The 22,268-nt window shown below is 38.4% G+C and overlaps 1 protein-coding gene across 14 annotated transcripts in view; it reads left to right on the forward strand.

Annotated features, from left to right (window-relative positions):
- The window catches only part of EVI5 (ecotropic viral integration site 5), a 271,149-nt gene that overhangs the window by 176,308 nt on the left and 72,573 nt on the right, over nucleotides 1-22,268 (forward strand). For 13 of the 14 annotated variants that reach the window (XM_045367267.3, XM_045367270.3, XM_074001609.1 and 10 more), the window contains 2 exons: nucleotides 9,449-9,595; nucleotides 11,745-11,840. In XM_045367267.3, coding sequence (XP_045223202.1) covers nucleotides 9,449-9,595; nucleotides 11,745-11,840 — 243 coding nt within the window. Of the gene's footprint in view, nucleotides 1-9,448; nucleotides 9,596-11,744; nucleotides 11,841-12,146; nucleotides 12,378-22,268 lie in introns of those variants that run through there. The other variant, XM_065518681.2, reaches the window with a different exon arrangement.

The raw sequence follows: 22,268 nt of genomic DNA on the forward strand, positions 1-22,268 counted from the left end.
GGTGGGCACTCACATGGGATATAAATGTCTTCACAGTTTTTGGCCACTCAGAGAAGTCCATCCACATACCTCTTCCCCAGATTTCTTTGTCACCAATTTTCCAATCATGCTTCTTCCAAGTCCCTGACCAACCAGCCAAACCATCAGCTACATGAATCATTGTTTACTCGCACATCTGGCCAGTTATCCTTCCATGCAAAGTGCATAGCCAGGTGCACTGCTCAAAGTTCTGCCCAGTGGGAAGATTTACCTTCACCGCTGTCCTTCTGGGATGTCCTAGAAAGGGGCTGTAGTGCTGTGGCTGTCCACTTTCAGGTGGTTCCTGCATATCGTGCAGAAACATCTGTGAACCAGGCCCTGGTCTTCTCTTCCTCTGTTAGCTGATCGTAGGGAACTCCCCATGAGGCCATCAGTGCAGGCTGGGGGAGAGAAGACAGGGTGACAGGAGTGGAGACCATGGGCATTTGAGCTACTTCCTCATGGAATTTACTTGTCCCTTCAGGACCTGCTCAGGCCTAATCACGTGTATACCACTTCCATTTGATGATGGAGTGCTGCTGTGCACAGCCCACTTTATGACTAGATGGGTCAGAAAGTACCCAGTTCATGATATACAGTTCAGGTCGCATGGTGACTTGATGACCCATAGTCAGTTCGTGACTATGATGAACCATGGTTCAGTTTCCACCAAAGCCCAATAACAGGCCAACAGCTGTCTCTCAAAAGGAGAGTAGTTGTCTGCAGAAGATGGCAGGGTCTCGCTCCAAAATCCTAGAGGTCTCTGCTGTGACTCACCTGTAGGGGCCATGAATCTCTGTTTTTGTAATTCAAATTAGTATTTTGTCCATTCGACCTAGAAGTTTTCTGCTTGTATAAATTAAGTAGGAATCCTGCAGGCTTCCTATCAATTTCACTTCTAGGAACACCATGATTAGTTAGCCAATGCCAGAGTTCTAAACAAGTCAGACTATTTTGATTGCCCGTTTGCCGCTGCTGTTCATTACAGTAGCTACGTCCACCTTGCCGTTGATGGTTAAGTACTGTCACTTGGCCGCTGCCACCTTGGGATTCAATTATTCCCTTTGTATTTAAATTTTGTAGTTGAGTAACTACAGTTCCCACCGTTAGATCTGACATACTGCGAAGAGCAATTACAGGGCTCTTCAAAGATGCAGGTGCTGCCCTCACAAATCTATTTCAAAAGGCATTGGTCAAGAGTATGTCTTCTGGACCCTCCCAGCTGAGATGAGTAGGTCTAAAGTGACTAATCCACTCCACCATCCCAATCTCCCTAAACCTTTGGATCCCATCCTCTACATTAAACCAAGGGAGAGGCCGGGCGTGGTGGCTCAAGCCTGTAATCCCAGCACTTTGGGAGGCCAAGACGGGCGGATCACGAGGTCAGGAGATCGAGACCATATTGGCTAACACGGTGAAACGCCATCTCTACTAAAAAAATACAAAAAACTAGCTGGGCGAGGTGGCGGGCGCCTGTAGTCCCAGCTACTCAGGAGGCTGAGACAGGAGGATGGTGTAAACCCGGGAGGCGGAGCTTGCAGTGAGCTGAGATCCGGCCACTGCACTCCAGCCTGGGCGACAGAGCGAGACTCCATCTCAAAAAAAAAAAAAAACCCAAGGGAGATCAGGAGTTTCCAGCTCACTCACTGTGAACCATCTTCTAATCCATCTTTCAGCCAAGAAAATAAACTATTAGAACCTTTTTTAACCCCCAGAGTTGCAACATTAAATGCTGAGTCCCTACTTAGTGGGTCCAAATCAATAAATTCAGCCTGATCCAACTCTGTGTTCCTTTCACCATTATCCCATACCCTTAATATCCATTCCCATGGCCTGTTTTCCAGATTTCTGTTTATATAAATTAGAGAACTCAAACATTTTTTTTTTTCAAATGTAGCACACCTCATGGGTCACACTGTCAACCTCACCTCTAGGGGCCCACTGAGACTTTAACCTAGCTATAGGTCTAGAAGCAAACAGGTGTTGGGGGTGGCTCCTGAGAAGAATCAACATTATCTTGCCTGGCAACTTCCTCAAGGGAGGGCATCAATGTTGCCTCAGGCAGTGCAGGGTTCATTTCCTCAGACCAAGGTGGAAAGGCTGATGGCAGCATGGGTCGGGAAGGGGTTGTTACCACTACTAGGGATGGGGAAGCTGTTCCTTCTGATAAAAAAGGTTCATCTGAGTTTACAAACTCAGTGTCCCCAGCTTCATCAGGGTCCTCCCACACATCCCCATTCCAAGTTTTAGGGTCCCATTGTTTTCCAATCAATGCCTTCACTTTAACAGTAGACACCTGACAAGGCTGTGCGTGCATCTTTCGTTGCAGGTCAGCCACTCTCATGAAGAGCTTGTGACTGTCTACTCTCATTCAAGGCAGTCTTAGCAGATTTGAGGCTTAGTATCTGCTTCTGAAGCTGGGAGACAGAATCCCTGAGTTCATCATTTTCTTTCATCACTTTGTCCAGTGAACTTAGGAGCAACCAACCAACTTCATTACATCCCTTGGTTCTCCACATATAGTGAACGGTATTATGTATAGAGTCACTAAATTGCTTGCCTCTCACAAATAGTAAATCAGGAGTGTCAAATGCACTTATTTTGCATAACTCTAAACAGTTCATGCCAAGAAGTATCAGTGTGCTTCATACTATTAGAAGTAGAGTCCTTAGCATTTTTGGGTCTTATCATATTAAGTAGCCAACTCCAGAAACCCCCAAACCAATGAAATAACTCCATCCTTAATATTCTGTTCCTCTAGAACCACTCCTGGTACCAATATCTGTATTAGTCAGGGTTCTCTGGAGGGACAGAACTAATAGGATATATACAGGAATAATATATATATATAAAAAACATATGTAATATGTTATATAATGTTATATAATATGTATGTTATATATAAATGCACATATATATAATTCCTATATATATACATATACATATATATGTATATAGGAGTTTATTAAGTATTAACTTACACGATGGCAAGGTCCCACAATAGGCCATCTGCAAGATGGGGAGCAAGAAAAGCCAGTCTGAGTTCCAAAACTGAAGAACTTGAAGTCTGATGGTGGAGGGCAGGAAGCATCCAGCAAGGGACAAAGATGTAGGCTGGGAGGCTGGGCCAGTCTCTCCTTTTCACATTTTTCTGCCTGCTTTATATTGGCTGGCAGCTGATTAGATTGTGCCCACCAGATTAAGGGTGGATCTGCCTTTCCCATCCCACTGACTCAAATGTTAATCTCTTTTGGCAGCACCCTCACAGATACACACGGGATCAATACTTTGTATCCTTCGATCCAATCAAGTTGACACTCAGTATTAACCATCACAAATATTTTTAACATCTGTGTCATATGTAATGCTGGTTCTGTTGATTGCTTTGTCTCTTGGGAGTGCTTTGTTTTTCCTTGCCTTTTGCTATGCTTTGTAATTTTTTTTTTTTTTTTTTTGAGACGGAGTCTTGCTCTGTCGCCCAGGCTGGAGTGCAGTGGCTGGATCTCAGCTCACTGCAAGCTCCGCCTCCTGGGTTTAGGCCATTCTCCTGCCTCAGCCTCCCAAGTAGCTGGGACTACAGGCGCCTGCCACCTCGCCTGGCTAGTTTTTTGTATTTTTTAGTAGAGACGAGGTTTCACCATGTTAGCCAAGATGGTCTCGATCTCCTGACCTCATGATCCACCCGTCTTGGCTGCCCAAAGTGCTGGGATTACAGGCTTGAGCCACCGCGCCCGGCCCAGCTTTGTAATTTTTTTTTGTTGAAGGCTGGATAGCTTATGTAGGACTGCGGACTAAGTCAAATAGTTTTTCTGCCTGGAAATGGGCACATTTTTCCTTCTGCTAGGCCTTTAATGTGGGAGATTGCAGTTAATATAGTCCAGAGATGGGCTGACTTTGAGGTTTGTTGTTTCTGTGGTTATCGTCAGTGCACCACAGGCTTCAAATTCCCTTAGCAATACCTTATTTTTCCCTTAGCAATACCTTATTTTTAGAGTAGGAGCTGGTTTGCCAGAGGGATTTTGTGTCTTTAGGTCTTCCCTTTGCATAACACTTTAAAAGGGTCTGTCTTCAGCAGTATTCCATTTGTTACTTATTACAGAAGAGTTGGAGGGGCAACAGTGTTTTCTATTGTTCTGATGAAGTCTCAGTCTTAGACAGGCACAGTGGCTAATGCCTATAATCCCCAGGACTTTGGGAGGCCCAGGCAGGAGGATCAGTTGAGGCCAGGAGCTTGAGACCAGCCTGGGCAACATAGTGAGACCTTGTCTCATATAAAAATTTTTAAAAATCAACCAGGCATGGTAGTATGTGCCTGTAGTCCCAGCTACTTGAGAGGCTGAGGTGGGAGGATCGCTTGAGCCCAGGAGTTTGAGGCTGTAGTGAACTATAACACCACTGCAGTCCAGCCTAAGCCACTCCAGCCTAAACCACAAAGCAAGATCCTGTTTCTAAATTAAAAAAAAGAAATGGCCGGGCATGGTGGCTCACACCTGTAACCCCAGCACTTTGGGAGGCTGAGGTGGGTGGATCACCTGAGGTCAGGAGTTCGAGGCCAGAGATGGGGTGAAACCCCATCTCTACTAAAAATACAAAAATTAGCCAGACGTGGTGGCGTACACCTGTAATCCCAGCTACTTGGGAGGCTGAGACAGGAGAATCACTTGAATCTGGGAGGCAGAGGTTGCAGTGAGCCAAGGTCGCACCATTGCACTCCAGCCTGGGCAACAAGAGTGAAACTCTGTGAAAAAAATAAATAAATAAAGTAAAAAATAAATAAATTCAGTCTTAGGCTTCATTATGTCCTTTGATCTGGTGCATTTGGTCTTTAGTGCTCCTGCTTACCCCTAGATGTAGTCCTAGGCACAAAACGCAGTTCTGCCCTTCCCTAAGATGCAGTGGCTTTCACCAGTGCCCCAAAGACAATAGTTGGCCCTGATCCACACAGATTAAAGCATATATTCCCTAGAGGAGACAGGCAAAGTTTAGCACCTTCCCATAGTGACTGCTGTTCCCCTTCCTGAGTCCTGTATCATGAAGGTTTTTTTCTCAAGACTCTCACCAGTCTTTTTTGTGTGTACCTGTTGGAGTACCTGAAGAAAAGTGTGCAAGAGTTTATGAACTTAGGCTCTAAGTCTGCTGCCTCCTGAGCCTCCACACTGTCTAGCCAGCCAATACTTAGCTTCCACCAGTTTGATATTTATTCTAGCTGTATCATTCTTAGCTTGTGGCTGCATCTGCTCTGCCCCAGGTGAGAAAGTGCTTAAATCCCATTGCATCTCTCCTGGGAGGCTCTGGGGTTGAACTTAGAGTTTGGCTGGCTTTTTTTCTTTTCCTTTTTTTTTTTTTTTTTTTGAGATGGAGTGGAATGATCTCGGCTCGCTGCAACTTCCGCCTCCCAGGTTCAAGCAATTCTTCTGCCTCAGCCTCCTGAGTAGCTGGGACTACAGGCGCCCACCACCACGTCTGACTAATTTTTTTTTTTTTTTTTTTTTTTTTGTATTTTTAGTAGAGACAGGGTTTCACCGTGTTAGCCAGGATGGTTTCGATCTCCTGACCTTGTGATCTGCCTGCCTCAGCCTCCCAAAGTGCTGGGATTACAGGTGTGAGCCACTGTGTCCGGCCCACTTTCTTAAAGTAAATTTACTTTTTTCTTGTGTGATAGTTTAGCTCAGTATACTACTATAGGGTGAAGTTTCTTTTTTAAGCATTATGAATTTTTGCTGTTGAAATATCTGCTAGACATTTCATTACCCTTCCTTTATAGGTCTCAGTTTTTCCCTTGATTTGCCTCTTTAGCATTCTAAGTTTTGTTACAGTGTATCTTGGTAGGGATTTATTTGTTTTTATCCTGGTTGGAACTAATCGTGTTTCCTAAAGTGTAGATTTATATCTTTTGTTTCTTAAATTGTAAAAAATTCTCAGCTATTACCATCTCTTAAACCATCGTATCTCACCTTTTTTTTACTATTTATCCTGCAACCCCTATTAGGTTTGGACCTATTTTGGACCTTATTCTCTTTTCTGTGTCTAATGACCTCTTCTGGGACACTAATTATTTTTTCAGTACAGCTAATCTCCAGTCTAACCCATTCATTGAATTCAGTGGCTGTATTTATAGAAATTTTCTTTGGTTATTTTTCTGATTTGCTTAATGTTTTTTTGATAGTGACTTGTTCTTTGCTTATGTTTTGGCATCTTCCTTTTATGTCATTAATATTGTAATTTTAAACATAACCTATGTTATATAAAGTCCTATAATTTTTTATCTTTAGAGTTCTTAAAATATTTTTTTTTCTGCTGTCTCTCACTCATGGTCAATAATTGGGTTTCATGTGTATTATTTATCAACCATAATGTGGAATTATGGTCTTGTGTTCAAGGATGCAGGAAGGGGTTTTATCTGTGGAAATTTATTTGCAGCTTATGTCAAAGATGTGTCCCTCTGAAGTGTAGTTATTTGTTTTGATGGTAGCAGGTAAGACAGTAAAAAGAGGCTGTGATACATTTTGAATACAGTGCTAAGAAGTTTACTTAATTTTGTAGACAGACTTATTTGTTGATTCAAAATGAGAAAGAGGCCAGGTGCAGTGACTCCTGCCTGTGATTGCAGGATTTTGGGAGACCAAGATGGGAGGATCACTTGAGTTCAGGAGTTCAAGGCTGGCCTGAGCAACATAGCAAGACCTCATCTCTACTAAAAATTAAAAAAATTATCTGGGCGTGGCAGCACATGCCTGTGGTCCCAGCTATTCAGGAGGCCGAGGTGGGAGGATAGCTTGAGCCTGGAAGATTGAAGCTACAAGTGAGCTATGATTGTGCCTCTGTTCTCTAGCCTGGGCAACACAGCAAGCTCCTGTGAGATGATATCTTAAAAAAAAAAAAAAAAAAAGAAAGAAAGACTACAGTATGTGTTACAGGAAGATAAGTAAAAGTAAAGATAAAGAAAGTTTTAAGTGGTTGAACATTTTGGAGTTTACATCTGTTAGATGACCTACATTTTTTCTTTTTTTTTTATTTTATTTATTTATTTTATTTTATTTATTTATTTATTTATTTATTTTTTAATTATTTAAGTTGTAGGGTACATGTGCATAACGTGCAGGTTTGTTACATATGTATACTTGTGCCATGTTGGTGTGCTGCACCCATCAACTTGTCATTTACATCAGGTATAACTCCCAATGCAATCCCTCCCCCCTCCCCCCTCCCCATGACAGGCCCCTGTGTGTGATGTTCCCCTTCCTGAGTCCAAGTGATCTCATTGTTCAGTTCCCACCTATGAGTGAGAACATGCGGTGTTTGGTTTTCTGTTCTTGTGATACATTGCTAAGAATGATGGTTTCCAGCTGCATCCATGTCCCTACAAAGGACACAAACTCATCCTTTTTGATGGCTGCATAGTATTCCATGGTGTATATGTGCCACATTTTCTTAATCCAATCTGTCACTGATGGACATTTGGGTTGATTCCAAGTCTTTGCTATTGTGAATAGTGCTGCAATAAACATACGAGTGCATGTGTCTTTATAGCAGCATAATTTATAATCCTTTGGGTATATACCCAGTAATGGGATGGCTGGGTCATATGGTACATCTAGTTCTAGATCCTTGAGGAATCGCCATACTGTTTTCCATAATGGTTGAACTAGTTTACAGTCCCACCAACAGTGTAAAAGTGTTCCTATTTCTCCACATCCTCTCCAGCATTAAAACTAGAGGCAGGGTCTTTTTCATAGGGTGAGGTAAAGTAGGTATAATAATGGCAACAACTGAACATTTATTAAGTATCTAAAATTTCCTGGGTGCAGTGGCTCACGCCTGTAATCTCCCAGCACTTTGGGAGGCTGAGGCAGGTGGATTACTTGAGGTTAGGAGTTCAAGATCTGCCTGGCCAACATGGTGAAATCCTGTCTCTGCTAAAATACAAAAATTAGCCGGGCATAGTGGTGGATGCCTGTAATCCCAGCTACTTGGGAGGCTGAGGCAGGAGAATCACTTGAACCCAGGAGGTGGAGGTTGCAGTGAGCAAAGGTCATGCCACTGCACTCTTGCCTGGGCAGCAAAGTGAGACTCTTGTCTCAAAAAAATGAAATGAAATGACATGACATGACATGACATGATTGTATGAGACTGCTTTCATAAACTTTTCTGTCATAATCTAATCTTCACAACGTAGCCTCAAAAGGCAAGTAATACTATCTCTACTGAAATTTGGTAGGATTAAATAACTTGGCCAAGGTTTAAGAACTGTTAAAGGAGAAGTTAGATTTTTACTTCTTTCTGCTATGAAAGTCCCTACTGTTTCTTTCAGGCCTCTGATAGAGTAATTTAGGATTGAGAGAATTCAGGCTGGGTCATACCTGAGTGTGAAAACTATCTCATGTTAGTTCAAGGTCTATATGTTTTTTTAAGCACATTCTGTAATTATAATACAATAAACAGCTAGGATTTATTGCTACATATTAGGCCCTGTTACACGTATTATCTCATTTAATTCTGAAGACACCAAAATGAGGAATAGAAAGTATTTTATGTGCATTTTTCAAATAAGGAAATAGAGACTCAGAGATATTAGCTTGTTTGCTTAATGACCAAATATTAAAACCAGAATTCAAAATCTGTGCTTCATCAAAAGAGACTGTGCTAGACATTGAGACCGTGTAGAAATACACATAGGCCATATTGTGTGACATCAGGTTTACAGCCCAATAAATAGTGATGGTACCTTTTTTTTTCCTTTCCTTTTTTTTTTTCTTTTTGAGACAGAGTCTTGTTGTTACCCAGGCTGGAGTGCAGCTGCGTGATCTCAGCTCACTGCAACCTCCACTTCCTGGGTTCAAGTGATTCTTGTGCCTTAGCCTCCCAAGTAACTGGGATTACAGACATGTACCACCACGCCCGACTAATTTTTGTATTTTTAGTAGAGACAGGTTTCACCATTTTGGCCAGGCTGGTCCTAAACTCCTGGCCACAAGTGATTTGCCCACCTTGGTCTTGAATGCTGGGATTAGAGGCATGAGCCACTGTGCTAGGCATGATGGTACCTTTTGACTGGTTGTGCTTTCTTTCCAGAACTGGAAAGAGGAATTAAACTCACCATTCCTCTATCTATCTACTTTGTACTCCCATTGCCAATCTTAGGAATGCCTTCAAGTTGTATATAAGCATTTTTATAGTTTACAGCTATTTTTTGTATAAATGGTATATTGAGCTATAATGAGAATTTCTAATATTGACAGTATGCATTCCTTTGGATGACTTGATTTTAAAGGCAGTTTTATCGTATTTTTTAAAGTTGATTTGTTGAATAACACTGACCTAATAACTAGTAACATTTTTAATAGTGTTGTGATATAAAATGGATAGGTAATTTTTTTTAATTTTTAGGTCTTGTAACTATAGTCTGAGTATTTATATTTCTGATTATTAGAACCAGATCAATAGTAACCATCTTCGAAGAGCAGAACAAGAGGTGGTTAGCCTACAGGAGAAAGTGCAGTATCTTTCTGCACAGAACAAAGGACTCCTTACTCAGTTAAGTGAAGCAAAGCGCAAACAAGCAGAGATTGAATGCAAGGTAAATATGTCAATTAACTGATTTTGTTTTTTGTCAATATAATAATGCCTTTTTTGTGTTTGTCTTATTGTGATTAGATTATCTTAAAAACAAAACAAAAAAGCGTGTCCTATTTTCTACTTTTCCTGAACTTGTTTTGGTAGTTGCTGTCAGACCAGGTTAGCTCATCTTGCTTCTGGGGTAGATTTCAGTCAAGAAACATTTTCAGTCACTTCCTTGGTTAATTTACTAGGATTGGCATTTACTAGTATCTCTTTACAGTTTTTCTTTTGACTGGTAACCCTTTAAAACCGGAGCTTTTAATGGTTTGATCAAAAAAGGTGGGTCATTTAGAGAGCTTAGGGCTCCTCTGCTTTGATTGTTATCTTATTAGTGGGCAGTTAACATTGATACATGTTTTCTGGATAGATTAGAGAGCAAGAGAAATGTGTATGTACCAGTGTGTTGGCAAAAATGGGTATATTACCCATTATTATTTTAATCAGTTATATACTTTTACTTTTTTGTGAGGTGTTTGGATTCAAAAAGCATCAAAAGGATTTGAATGCAGGTACATTCTTTCCTGAAATAAATTTACAGTATAGCTGTGGTGAGAGAGTGGGGAAAGGCACGGAGATAGAAGGAGAGGAGGGAGGGTTTGCTCTGTGTGTGTGTGTGTGTGTGCGTGAAATAACTATAAAGAAATGACTGTAGACTCGGCATTAGAATGGATTACTAAAGGCAAGTTATGGGATTTTAAAAAAATAAACTAGGCATCCACCTTTCCATGGTGAGATAGCAGGAATGATACCCTTTAAAGATTCCAGCCTTATTATATAAGAAATAAGACTTTTGATGGCACATATAAAGCTGTAATTCCATCAACTTATTCTGGTGTCATTAAAAACCAAGAGTGAAGCTTGAATGGTTTATCAGTGTCACTGAAATCCAGAGATGAAATTACATCCTTATAAATATGCATGGCTGTTACAATGTATACTGACAGAAATCTGTAGGCAGTACTGAAATTCATACTAAAGCACAGTCACTTTTGAAGGATATGACTAAACTAATTTATAAATAAAATAATATTAAATGAGGTTGTATCAATCTGATTTGTCATACCAATATCTGATTGAGTTTTTATGATGCTAAATTATCTGTGTTGACATCTTGTCGATAACTAAATTTAATCTTTTATTATTGATGTTAGTTTTCCGTAAACATATTTTGATAACGGTGTTACTAGATTTAATATTGCTCCTCAAATGCCCTAGTACCTGTTGAGAAAAGTAAAGTGTTCTTTGGAAATAAATCTTTAAGGAACTTACTGTTGAAAATAATAATTTTCTTTGAACTTGTCTAAGTAATGGGCTCAGATTTAGAATATTAGAGGATTTTATGAACTAATATGGGATTTTATTTAATTTTTAATTGTTCATTAATACCTCTGTGAAGTATGTTACAGATGCAGACTCTGATATCTCCCCGGTGTTTAAGCTGTGTGTTAATTTATTCAATCTTTCATAATGCCTTTGCAGATTTTGAGAATGACCAATGTATTGTTACCCTAGCACCTAGTACATTCTGATTAAATGTGTATATTTTGCCCTGTTATGTTGGAATGATCCAGGAACAAAGTTAATTTTTCAAGAATGCCAGTCCTTGAATTATATAAATCTGATTCATTTTTGTTTAGTATTATAAGATTATAGCTTATGATTAACTTATAATTATTAAAGCTTTTTTATTTTTTGTGTAAAATGTGTGGATATTATTTATAATATTAATGTTATTTTCCCTCTCAACTCAATTTGAATGTTCTCCCTTAAAGTTGAGATATTACAAGCCTATGAACTCCAGTTTCAAAATGCAGAACACTCTAAAACCCTAGAGTTTTTTCATAAATTTCACACAAATTCCTTTGTAGGCGAAACTTAAAATTTGAATTGATATATGGCCATTTATAATTGTTATTTATTCCACTTGATGTGAACATTTGTGTCTCACTGCTTCATTGTATGCAGTGAGCATATTGTTTCACTATGGATGCTGCCTTAGACCCTGCTAGATAATACTAATGTATGGTTTATGCCTCCTATTACTTTTCTAAAATCTGAATTCCAAACACACCTGGTTTATTTTGTTTTGGTTTGGTTTACCACACTAGAATAAGGAAGAAGTGATGGCTGTGAGGCTCCGGGAAGCAGATAGCATAGCTGCTGTGGCTGAACTACGACAACACATTGCTGAGCTTGAAATCCAGGTATCATATGAAAATAATAAAGTACATGTAAAAATATGGTTTCTTCTATCCTCTTTGTCTGAACAGTAACTTAGTCTTTATCTTCATGACTGTGATTCTTTTTTCAATAATCATTCATTTCCAACTTTATTTTTTTTATGGTGGTAAAATAGACATAACACTTACTATTTTAAAGTATACAGTTCTGTGGCATTAAGTGTACTTGACATTGTTGTGCAGCCATCACCACCATCCATTTCCAGAACTTTTTCATCCTCCCTAACTGAACTTCTTTGCCCATTAAATAATAACTTCCCATTCCCCCAGCAACTGGCAACCACCAGCAACTGGAAACCACCATTCTACTTTGTCTCTATGAATTTGACCACTCTGGTTACCTCATGTAAGTGGAATCATACAATACAGTCATATGCTGCATAAGGACATTTCAATGAGACAACATATATGATGATGGTCCCACAGGATGATAATGAAGCTGAAAAATTCCTGTTTTCTAGTGACTATAGTCATCATTATGTTATAGTGCAACACATTACTCGTGTGTTTGTGATGAGGCTGGTATAAACAAACCCACTGCACTGCCACTCTTATAAAAGTATAGTACATACAGTTGTGTATAGCACATAATACTTGATAATAAATGACTATGTTACTGGTTCGTATGTTTACTATACTATTTGTTGTTTTGCTATACTATTATTGCTATTTTACAGTCTACTTCTACTTATACAAAAAAACAGTTAACTCTAAGACAGTCTCAGATCCTTCAGGAGGTTTTCCAGAAGGCATTGTTTTCATAGGAGATGACAGCTTCATGCGTGTTACTGTCCCTGAAGACCTTCCAGTGGGACAAGATGTGAAGGTTGAAGATAGTGATATTGGTGGTGCTGACCCTGTGTAGGCCTAAGCTAATATGTGTGTTTGTATCTTAGTTTTTAACACAAATGTTTTAATTTTTTTTTTTTTTTTTTTTTTTTTAGTTTTTGTTTTTTTTGAGACAGGATCTCACTCTGTTGCCCAGGCCAGAGTTTAGTGGCACAGTCATAGCTCACTGCAGACTCCAACTCCTGGTTCAAGCAGTCCTCATCAGCTTCCCCAGTACCTGGGACTACAGGCACACATGACCACGCCCAGCTTATTTTTTTATTTATTTAGTAGCAATGAGGTCTCACTTTGTTGGCCAGGCTGGTTTCGAACTCCTGGGCTTAAGTGATCCGCCCACCTCTGCCTCCCACAGTGCTTGGATTACAAGCATGAGCCACCGCGCCCAGCCTTAATTTTTTTTTAACTTAAAAAAATTTTTTGTTCATCAGGCACAATGGCTTATGCCTGTAATCCCAGCACTTTGGGAGACTGAGGGGGGCAGATCACTTGAGCCCAAGAGTTTGAAACCAACCTGGCCAACAAAGTGAGACTCTGTCTCTACAAAAAATACAAAATAAAATTAGGTGGACCTGGTGGTGCACTATAGTCCCAGTCCTAGCTACTCAGGAGGCTGAGGTGGGTGGGTTGCCTGAGCCTGGAAGGTCAAGGCTGTAGTAAGCCATGATCACACCACTGTGCTCCAGCCTGGGCCACAGAGTAAGACCCTGTTTCAAAAAATATATTTACTAAAAATAAAAATTAAAAATAGAAAAAAGCTTACAGAATAAATATATAAAAAAGAAAATATTTTATACACCTGTACAATATGTTTGCTAAGCTAAATGTTATGAGAGTCAAAAAGTTTAAAAAACTGAATTTATAAAGTTATAGTAAGTGATAGTTAATTTATTATTGAAAGAAAAACCATTTTTTATAATTTAGTGTAGCCTAACTATACAATGTTTATAAAGTTTACAGTAGTGTCATGTCCTAGGCCTTCACATTCACTCACCACTTACTTACTAACTCAACTAAAGCAACTTCCAGTCCTGCAAACTTCATTCTTGCTAAGTGCTCTATACGGGTATACCATTTTTTATCTTTTATAACATACTTTTCCTGTGCCTTTTCTGTGTTTAGATACGCAAATACTGACCATTGTGTTATAGTTGCCTACAGTGCCCAGTGCAGTAACATGCTGTGCAGGTTTGTAGCCTAGGAGCAATAGGCTATTCCATGTAGCCTAGGTTTGCAGGAAGCTATACCATGTAGGTTTGTGTAAGTGCACTCCATGGTGTTTGCATGATGAAATTGCCTAACGATGCATTGCTCAGAACACATCGCCATTGTTAAGAGGTGTGTGACTGTATTTGTCCTTTTGTGACTGGCTTATTTCACTTAATGTTTCAGTGTTCATCCATGTTATAGTGTATGTACAAATTTTCTTCATTTTTAAAGCTGAATAATATTCCATTGTATGTATATACACGTTTTTTGTCTATTCATTCGTTGATGACATTTAGGGTGCTTCCATGTTTCAGCTATTGTGAATAATGCTGCTATGAACACAGGTGTACAAATTTCTGTTCAGGTCCCTGCTTTTACTTCTTTTGAGTACATAGAAGTGGAATTGCTGGATCATATAGTAATTGTTTAATTTTTTAAGAAATTGCCACACCATTTTCCACAGAATCTATACGATTTTACATTTCTACCAGCAATGCATGAGGATTTCATTGTTTTCCACATTCTCACCAACACTTGTTAATTTTCTGTTGTTGTTTTTATAATTACCATCCTAATGGGTGTGAAGTGGTATCTCATTGTGGTTTTGATTTGCATTTCCCTGATGATTTGCTGTGTTGGGCATACTTTCATGGGCTTATTTCGCATTTATGTATCTTCTTTGGATAAATGGCTATTCAGGTCCTTTGCTTAATTGAACCAGGTTGTTTGTTGTTTTTGTTGTTGAGTTATAGGAGTTATTTATATATTCTCAATATCCCTTTCTTATCAGATATATGGTTTGCAAATATTTTCTCCCATTACGTTTGTTGCCTTTTCTCTGTTGATAGTGTTTTTATCACAAAAGTTTTTAATTGTGCTGAATCAACTTACCTGGGGTTTTTTTTTTTTTTTTTTTTTTTTTTGGTGTTGTTGACTGTGCTCCAGGTCCATTTTTTAGTGAAAATTCATCATATTTTGATATTATAAAACTATCTTCAAAAGAAAATTCAAAGCTTTAAAAATAAATATGTTTTTACAGGGCACAGTAGCTCACACCTGTAATCCCAGTGCTTTGAGAGGCCAAGGTCAGGGGATTGCTGGAGGTCAGGAGTTCAAGACCAGCCTGGGCAATAGAGTAAGACCCTGTCTCTACAAAACAATTTTAAAAAATTAGCTGGGGGCATGATAGTACACTCCTATAGCCCTTGCTACTTGGAAGGCTAAGGTGGAACGATCCCTTGAGGCCAGAAGTAGGAGTTCCACATTACAGTGAGCTGTGATCAAACCACTGCACTCCAGTCTTGAGTGACAGAGTGAGACCTTGTCTCTAAAATAAATTTTTTTAATAAAAGTAAATGTGTTTTGTCACTTCTTATGCCTTACTTCTTCTTGTATAATATGATAAAAGTGTTAAGTTTTCCCTGTGGATGAAATATTATGTTTAAAGTCTGTCTTTCAAAGTTTTTAATTATATTGTACTCCAAGTCACAATAGTCTTTGCTGCAACATCTAGAATTTTCTTCCCACCTGAAATTTCCTTTTGTCCTTAAATTTCAATTTAAAATGTAGTTGATTTCCAAACTTACATATTATATTATAGCCTCATCTTTTAATCTGGATCAAAGGTAACCACAACACATTATGATTTGTATGTTTATAAAAAGGTATCCTTTATGTTCTGCTGGTAGTAATCCCCATAAAGTGCACATATTCAGGAAAACCTCAAATATGAACTAACTGCATAATATATTTGTAATTAGTTTGTTTCAATCATGCTATCATATGTGATTTTAGCATTAGTCTGTACTTTTCTAACATCAAGAAAATCCTAAGAATTTACCACATTTCTATACATCTTAGTCACAGAATAGTAAGATTTAAATAACTCTTTTTGTTGATTCTGAAATAGTTATTAAAATGAAGAACCTGGCATGCAGGATTTTTGTTTAAAATGAAATATGATATGCGTTACATTATTTTTGAAAAATAGAAAATTCATGGAATTTTTTTTTTTTAACGTCTTCCAATCCTTTACCCCTATCCCTGCATCTAGCCCCTGGTAACCACCATTCTACTCTGTACTTTTGAGTTCAGCTTTTTGTATCCCACATGTGAGATCACGCAGTGTTTGTCTTTCTGAGCCTAGCTTATTTCACTTAATGTTCTCCACGCTCATTCATGTTGTTGTGAATGACAGAATTTCTTTCCTTTTTAAGACTGAATAATATTCCATTGTGTGTATGTGCACCACTTTTTCTTTATTCATTCATCCACTGATTGACATTTAGGTTGGTTGCATGTGTTGGCTATTGTGAATAATGCAGTGAACATGGGAGTGCAAATATCGTTTCAACATACTGATTTCATTTCCTTTGGATATATACCCAGTAGTAGAATTGTTAGATCATATCATCTGTTTTTAATTTTTTGAGGATTTAGATTTCTACCCACAGTGTGTAAGAGTTCCCTTTCCACCACATCCTCTCTAGCACTTGCTATCTTTCATCTTTTTGATAATGGCCATTCTAACAGGTGTGAGGTGATAGAATTGTTACTGTTATTACAGTAGGGGTATATTATCATCAGCTGGCTCTTGATAAAGTGATCACTGGAATCCTAATTGCCAAATTTGTTGCTATTTTTTCAGTATTTGCCTGCTCGTGCTTATTGCATTTGTTGTTGACCATTTCATCCTCCTCGCATTCTCACCTCCCCTAACTTTGCTACCACCACTTACTTTTGACTCTCTTCTTTCTTGTTAAACTGTTGTTTACAGTCATCTTTATCAGTTGTGGATGTGTGTATTCCTCTGAAATCCAAGGTTTTGGCTTTTACAAACTATACCCGAATGAAGGGTCTCACTTACGTGGCTTCAGGAGCCGTCTTTACCAGGGTTCCCCAACCCCCAGGCCACAGACAGGTATCAGTCCATGGCCTGTTAGGAACTGGGCTGCACAGCAGGAGGTGAGCAGGCAACCAGCAGCATACTGCCTGAGCTCCGCCTCCTGTCAGATCAGTGGTGTCATTAGATTGTCACAGGAGCACAAATCCTATTGTGAACTGCACATGCCAGGGATCTCGGTTGCACTCTCCTTATGAGAGAATCTAATGCCTGATGATCTGAGGTGGAAGAGTTTCATCCTGAAACCATTCTCCTACCTCTCTATGGAAAAATTATCTTCCACGAAATCTGTCCCTAGTACCAAAAAGGTTGGGGACCACTAATCATTGCAACAGTGAATCATTATTTATCTCTAGCCCTAGCCTGTTTCCCCTTACCAATAATTTTCTAAATGGTTTAATAATTTAAAAATTATGAAACATGATGTACAGAAAAGTTAATAAAACAAAGTTACATTATATGTGTAAAAATATTATACGTAAAACTTCTAACCAAGGTTAAGACAGACAAAATTGCCTGTACTCAAGAAGTCTATCCAATCACACCCTGTTCCCTATCCTGGACTTTTATGACAATCACTCTTTTGCCTTTCCTTATAATTGTGTCATCTTTCTATACATTTCTGATCTATACAGTTAGTTTTCCCAACTTCTCAGTTTTGCAGAGTCATATGGAATATTTTATGTCTTCTTGTTCAACATTATTTTTGTAAAAATCATTTTGTTGTTGTACATATTTCATTTTTTAAAATATATCACAATGTATTCATTTTACTATTAGAAGATGTTTGGGAATTTCCAGGTTGGGAATGTTACAAATAATATGGTGATTATGAACACTCTTATTGTGCGTAAGTTTCTCTAGCGTGTATACCAAAGTGTGAAATTGCCGCATTGTACAGCTTGCAAATCTTCAACTTTATTTTCCAAATTGCTTGTGGTAGTTTAAACTCCCAACAGCTGCATGTTGAAGTTCTTGTTATTCCACACCCTTCCAATACTTGGTGGTGTCACATGATTTAATTTTTGCCAATCTGGTGATATTTCACTGTGTTTTTCGTTTTCATTTTCTTGATTACTAAGGATGTTGGCCATTTTGGATTTCCGTTTTTGTAAAGTGCCTGTTAATGTCTTTTGTTTATATTTTTCTATTAGGTTGTCTTTTTCTTATGGATATGGAGTTATTTATATATTGATGTTATATGTTGCAAATAGCTACTACCACTCTGTAACTTGTCCTGTTGTTATTTTTCCTTTATTGTGTCTTTTGATGAGTAGACCAGTAGTTTTAATGGGCACTGAACCATTCTACGTGGAAGCAGTACAGAAACTTTGAATTTAACATGTTTAAAATCAGATGTGTTCCAAAATGTTTTCCTTATTGTATATTTCAAGTCTTTATTAAAGGATCATCTCTTACAAAAATCAGCCAGGCGTGGTGGCAGACACCTATAATCCCAGCTACCTGGGAGGCTGAGACAGGAGAATCCCTTGAACCCAGGAGGCAGAGGTTGTGGTGAACTGAGATCATGCCACAGCACCCCAGCCGGGGTGACAGAATGAGACTCCATCTCAAAAAAACAAACAAATAAAAACCCCAAAAAAGGAAACAAAATAAAAGATAATCTCTTATCAAATATTTCAACCTACTGGTAATCTCACTTACTCTTTCTTACCCTCTAGCGTATGTACCAAGGGTGTATATGTAAGGTATGCAAATTTTCAGTTTTAGCAGCTAACATTATTTCACAAAGTGCTTGTGCTAGTTTTTCTTTCCCATCAACCTGTTAGCTATTGTAGATTAGCCTTCAGATAATTCTCAATAAGAGTTCGTACAGGTTAAAGTGTATCGCCCAACTCTTCAATCTTTCAAAATAGAAAAGTCTTAAGTAAGTAAAAAACTAAATAAAAGGTAATTTGAGTCATTTTTCAAACTTTTTTGAGTCTTTAATAACATTTCTCTTCTCCCTACCACTCCATTAGTTCATCTGCTTATCCTTTACCTGAACCTTTGTTGTAACCCCCCTTCCAGTTTCCTTTTCTCCAGCTTCAGCTCTTCTATAAATTACAAAAGCTGCCTCTCTAAAACACAGAAATTTCATTGACTGCTTTTTAAATACCAAATCATATCAAAACTCCTTAGCATCCTTTTTATTATTGCCCAAACTGAATTTCTAGCTTCATCTCTCACCATTATCTCCCTATCCTCATCCCCCACACTTACATGCTGTATTCTACCCACTGTAAATTATCCTATTCCTGCACCTATCACATTCTTTCAAAATTCTGTGCCATTCTGCATGTTGCTGTGTCTTCCTAAATTGCTGTATTTTTCTGAACTTCCTACTCCTGTACTTTTGAAGTATTTCTGTTTCTCTTTCAGGTCTTACGACTGAGTGCTTTTTGGCTTTCTGTTAATTTGCTTAGTAAATGAGTTTTCAGTAGATGTCTTAAACAGGCTTCAATATTTAATTATATGTATATATCTATATAGATACAGATGTATAGAGGTATATTTTTAATGCAGATTAAGATTCATAAATAGATCTTTCATTAAAACCTGAAACTTTTTTCAGTTATCAAAGTAATATATTTTAGGTTATTTCTTAGTCATGGAAATATATTAGATCATTTTCAAGTTCCACTAGGGGGAGAACTCAACTTAGTCTAAGATTTATGTACTTCAGATCTCTTCAGATTAAGTCTTCCAATTACTGGTACTCTCTTGTGAGTAAAATTTTTTTGCACAAATTGAATTCTCTCAAACTCTTCTTTTAATAAATTATATTATTATTTAATCTGTTATTCATATAATTAAAGCCTGCTTTTTACTGTAGCTATGAAAATTATACTTTTGTAAACATCTTATTTCGATGAGAAAATACATTAGATGAAGAAATACTCATTTTTATAAATACTATAACATTGTAATATATAGATACTTATATATAGATTATAGTATATCTATATATATACTATGTAGTATATAGATATAGGTAGACTTAAATTTATTAAATTTATTTTCAAAGATTATTCAGTCTACTTAGAATTTTTAGGTCTAATTTAAGATTTACCATCTACTGCCATGTTATTATTCTGACATATCTACATCTGTAATCTAATTATATTGTTTATAATAATGCCTCCTCCACCACCCTGTCTTTGTTGGAGCTGTTTTGTATTTGTGTCTTACAGTGAACTTAACCATTTTTAAGTGTAGCAGCTTTCAAATTTTAGACATTTTCCTAGAACTGTTTTTAGAAGTTACTGTTACCTAGTTTTCTTCTCTAAATGAATGACAATTACTTATTGGTGGGTTTTTTGCTATAAAATTATTACACTGTTCTGTAATGCTCAGTTGGGAACAGAGTATACAACCTGTAAAATTAAGGAGTTGAACTCTAAGGTTCTATCACATACAAAACAATATTATACCTTGTATAGCATTTAAATATTTTTGACAATTCTGAGTTACCATGAATTTTAATTATTATATACTCATCTCACTCTATTAATACCTCTATGACTTTCTTTCTTTCTTTCTTTCTTTTTTGAGACAGAGTCTCACTCTGTTGCCCAGGCTGGAGTGCAGTGGCACGATCTCGGCTCACTACAAGCTCCGCCTCCCGGGTTCACGCCATTCTCCTGCCTCAACCTCCTGAGTAGCTGGGACTACAGGCGCCTGCCAACACGCCTGGCTAATTTTTTGTATTTTTTTTTTTTTTTTTTGAGACGGCGTCTCGCTCTGTCGCCCAGGCTGGAGTGCAGTGGCCGGATCTCAGCTCACTGCAAGCTCCGCCTCCCGGGTTCACGCCATTCTCCGGCCTCAGCCTCCCGAGTAGCTGTGACTACAGGCGCTGCCACCTCGCCCGGCTATTTTTTGTATTTCTTAGTAGAGACGGGGTTTCACCGTGTTAGCCAGGATGGTCTCGATCTCCTGACCTCGTGATCCGCCCATCTCGGCCTCCCAAAGTGCTGGGATTACAGGCTTGAGCCACCGCGCCCGGCCTGTATTTTTTTTTTAGTAGAGACGGGGTTTCACCGTGTTAGCCAGGATGGTCTCAATCTCCTGACCTCGTGATCCGCCTGCCTTGGCCAAAGTGCTGGGATTACAGGCGAGAGCCACCGTGCCCGGCCACCTTGTGACTTTCACTTTGGCCAAATTTTTACCTTAAATAACTTCCTATTCTAGTTACTAGACTCTTATGTTGCTTTATTTTTTCTTCATAACAATTACTACTTTTTTCATAAATTATACATATTTTTATTTTTTATTTTTATTTTAGATGTGGGGGTACATGTGAAGGTTTGTAGATAAACACATGTCGTGGGGGTTTGTTCTACATATTATTACATCACCCAGGTATTAAGCTCCGTACCCAATAGTTATCTTTTCTGTTCTTCTCCCTCTTACCCCCTTCTTCCTCAACATATTTTTATTTTTAATTGTCCACATTCCCCACTAGAGCATAAGCTCCATGGGAGTGCAAGAGTGGAATTTTTGTCTGTCTTATTCATTACTATATTCTTTTTGGGGCAGTGGTGGGGGAGACAAGGTCTCAAGATCACACCACTGCACCCCAGCCTGGGTGACAGAACGAGACTCCATCTCAAAAAAAAAAAAAAAGGTCTCGCTCTGTTGCTCAGACCAGAGTGCAGTGGTGTGATCATAGCTCACTGCAGCCTTGACCTATTGGGCTCAAGCAATCCCCCCACCTCAGCCTCCCAAGTAGCTGGGACTACAGGAGCACACCACCACACCTGACTAATTTTTGTGTTTTTTGTAGAGATCGAGTTTGGCTATGTTGTCCAGGCTGGTCTCGAACTCCTGAGCTCAAGCGATCTGCCCTCCCAAAGTGCTGGACCTCCCAAAGTGCTGGGACTACAGGTGTAAGCCACTGCACACAGCCTCGTTGCTGTATTGAGTGCTTACTATATAATGCCTGGTGCATAACCATCATTCAGTAGATATTTTTATTTGACCAAATTTGACCAGTAGATATTTGAATTTTGATAATAATTAATTCATCTGCTGATGTTATTTCTACAGTAAATGATTTTTAATGTATGCAGTTGTCACTATATTCACACATGCATCAACTTGTATATGTTATTTTATTATTAGGTCACTACCAGTTAGGAAGGAGAAAATGAATTCAGCCTCCATCCAAATGTATTTACCATTACAGAGTCGGAGTGACTGAGCCTAGGTCCCTTCTTTGAAATGTTTTTGAATAGAATTTAAACCTCTGAAAATTAATGTATATTTATTGTTGGTATTAATGACTGTAATAACATGCGAGAAGATGCCAACTATTATCAGAATTTTTTGTTTTCTATCCTCACATATGCTTTAGAACCCAGTTTTCTGGTTGAATGTCTCAGTCTAAAGGAACTTCTTTTAGTAGCCTGCAAAAATAAATATGACATATCTTA

Source organism: Macaca fascicularis, chromosome 1 (assembly GCF_037993035.2).
Source record: "Macaca fascicularis isolate 582-1 chromosome 1, T2T-MFA8v1.1".
Taxonomy (NCBI): domain Eukaryota; kingdom Metazoa; phylum Chordata; class Mammalia; order Primates; family Cercopithecidae; genus Macaca; species Macaca fascicularis.